At 39.5% G+C, this 2,760-nt stretch overlaps 1 protein-coding gene across 1 annotated transcript; it reads right to left on the bottom strand.

Moving 5' to 3' along the window:
- Window positions 1–424: 424 nt before the first annotated feature.
- On the bottom strand, window positions 425–2,092 carry LOC123850875 (high mobility group protein B1-like). Its single transcript, XM_045884188.3, has one exon. It carries the CDS (start codon window positions 1,246–1,248, stop codon window positions 613–615), a length of 636 nt encoding a protein of 211 aa, XP_045740144.1. The 5' UTR covers window positions 1,249–2,092; the 3' UTR covers window positions 425–612.
- Between the last annotated feature and the right edge of the window lie 668 nt (window positions 2,093–2,760).

Below are 2,760 nucleotides of genomic sequence, written 5' to 3'. Positions count from 1 at the left end.
AAAAAATTGTGTTTACTTAGAAGCATTCAGAATGTCAACAAAACAGCTGCAACTTTTTTTTTTTGCAATTACAGAGTGGTATTCAGTTAACAGAACAACAATTATTTCGTAGAAGCTGCATCAGAGACAACTGAAGATGAAAAACTACCATCTCCATATATAACTAATTTGTGCTATGCACCAACAAGAACCTGCTTTAAATTTCCATGCCAGTTTACAACCCCCAAACTGTACCAGGCAAGGTTAGTGGCTATTGAAAATACCACCAGGGGCACCTGGGTGGCTCAGTCGTTAAGCGTCTGCCTTCGGCTCAGGTCATGATCCCAGGGTCCTCGAGGGGAAGCCTGCTTCTTCCTCTCCCACTCCCGCTGTCTCTGTCGAATAAATAAATAAATAAATAAATAAAATCTAAAAAAAAGAAAATACCACCAGGACAGGGCTATCTAAAGACACATTCGGTAGTGTGTTAACTATACAAAAAAAAAAAAAGTAAGATTAAAAACAAATCTTACACAGCCTTGCATTGCAATTTTTTTCTTTAAAAGGAGTGAGTTGTGTACAGGGGGGTTAAATGCTTTATAGACAAGAAAAAAAAACTGCGCTAGAACCAACTTATTCATCATCATCATCTTCTTCATCTTCATCTTCTTCATCTTCCTCCTCCTCCTCATCCTCTTCATCTTCCTCATCTTCCTTCTTTTTCTTGCTCTTTTCAGCATTGACAACTCCCTTTTTTGCCGCATCAGGCTTTTCTTTAGCTCGGTATGCAGCAATATCCTTTTCATATTTTTCCTTCAGCTTAGCAGCCTTCTTTTCATAAGGCTGCTTGTCATCTGCAGCAGTGTTATTCCACATCTCTCCCAGTTTCTTTGCAACATCACCAATGGATAAGCCGGGATGTTCTCCTTTGATTTTTGGGCGATACTCAGAACAAAACAAGAAAAAGGCCGAAGGAGGCCTCTTAGATGCATTGGAATCCTTGAATTTCTTTTTTGTTTCCCCTTTAGCAGGGATGTAAGTTTTCATTTCTCTTTCATAATGGGCCTTGTCCACCTTTGCCATGTCTTCAGATTTTCCTTTCTCTTTAGCAGATATGGTCTTCCACCTTTCTGAGCACTTCTTAGAAGACTCTGAGAAGTTGACTGAAGCATCTGGGTGCTTCTTCTTATGCTCCTCTAGGCAAGTTTGCACAAAGAATGCATATGATGACATTTTGCCTCTTGGCTTCTTAGGATCTCCTTTGCCCATGTTTAATTATTTTCCTCAGCAAGGCACAGAGTCGCCCAGTGCCCGTCTGGCTCTCACTTGCCCCGGCACTGTCTCTATGGAGCTCAATGTACTGCAATGGCTGTCGTGACCGAACGATCTTAAAACAGCATGAGAATCAAAGCTTAGCAGTTCACCTACAGAGATTACATAATGTGTGTCCAGGGAAGAGCATATAATATGAATTCTTCACCTTTCATGCAAAGCATAACAGGAATGATACACTAATTCCATGTCAGTTGAGATTTGATTTGGCTCTACCATGAAATTGAAATTAATATTGGCTTAAATATCCATGTTGCTCTCACGTAAAATATCCAGAGATGAGAGGCCTACAACTGGCATGGCAAGGTCCACAAAGTTGTCATGGATGCTGACTTCTTCCAGCTTTCCAGTTTGCTATCCCGACAGTATGACCTTTGTCTTCATAATCCAAAAGGACTGTTCAACTTCTAGCCCTTATATCTGCTTCTTAGTCAGTAAGAAGGATAAAGAAAGGGGAAAAAATACATCTTCCATTCAAGGATCCTTCCCCCAAATTGCACATGACATTTCTAATGACATCCCATCAACCAGAATGTAGACACATGGCTCAAACCTAGTTTCAAGAGAGGCTGTAAAATGTAGGGTTTATTCTGGGCATCCCTGTCCTCAGCTAAAAATTATATTACTAAAGAAGAATGGGAAAAGGGACTTTGAAGACAATTAGCAGTCTCTGAGAAAATTATCTCAGCTAAAGTGAGAGCAGAAAGGAAACCAACCCAACAAAGATTTATGTTGAAAAGTATAAAGAAAAAATAAACACTGATAATATCACCACCCAGTGGTTACCATCATTAACTTTTTGAGATATATTCTTCCACACTTTTTCATCCATATATACAACCAGTGTGTCCATAACTATACCTATATTTCTATAAATGTATCCACACATTACTTTTAAAGGGACTATTTTAATCACTGCAGTAAGTCAAAGGGAAAGAGAGCCAGGTCGTTTTTCCCCCTTTAAACTCTTAATAAACTTCATGGGAAAAGCAGGATTGGCGTAACTATAGGAAAGAGGAGAGTGTGTCCTATAGTTGCGTGTCTATATGTCTCAGAGTTGCTAATTGGAAAGCAAATTCAGCTGCATACAGTGTACTCTGGAATAAGGTTTTAAAGGTGAATTTAAAAGAAAAATGATTAGCCATCCCCGAAAAAGTACAGGCATGTCTTCAATAGGGAAAGTGGCCAGAAAATTTCACGGACACAAGAAATCGGGGGAAATCCATCAATAGTATTTCCTAGACCATAGGTAGGGAGAACAAGTATCAATAACTATTACTCCTAAGCATGCCCTACCAGATGAGCACAAGAGAGGCTCTTTGGGGATCTATTCTCTATAAAAGAGTCTCCTAGATAGTGAACCGACATGGCATATGAACTTGGTCAAGAAAAAGGACAACTATATAGAACTGCAAATTCACTCAACAAACCTACTGGGACTGTGTTCCT

Source organism: Mirounga angustirostris, unplaced genomic scaffold, assembly GCF_029215605.1.
Source record: "Mirounga angustirostris isolate CCGP_5_RB_7025 unplaced genomic scaffold, mMirAng1.0.hap1 SCAF_10, whole genome shotgun sequence".
In the NCBI taxonomy this organism is placed as follows: domain Eukaryota; kingdom Metazoa; phylum Chordata; class Mammalia; order Carnivora; family Phocidae; genus Mirounga; species Mirounga angustirostris.
Note: the sequence above shows the minus strand (reverse complement) of the source record. Positions and strands in the feature narration are given on the sequence as shown.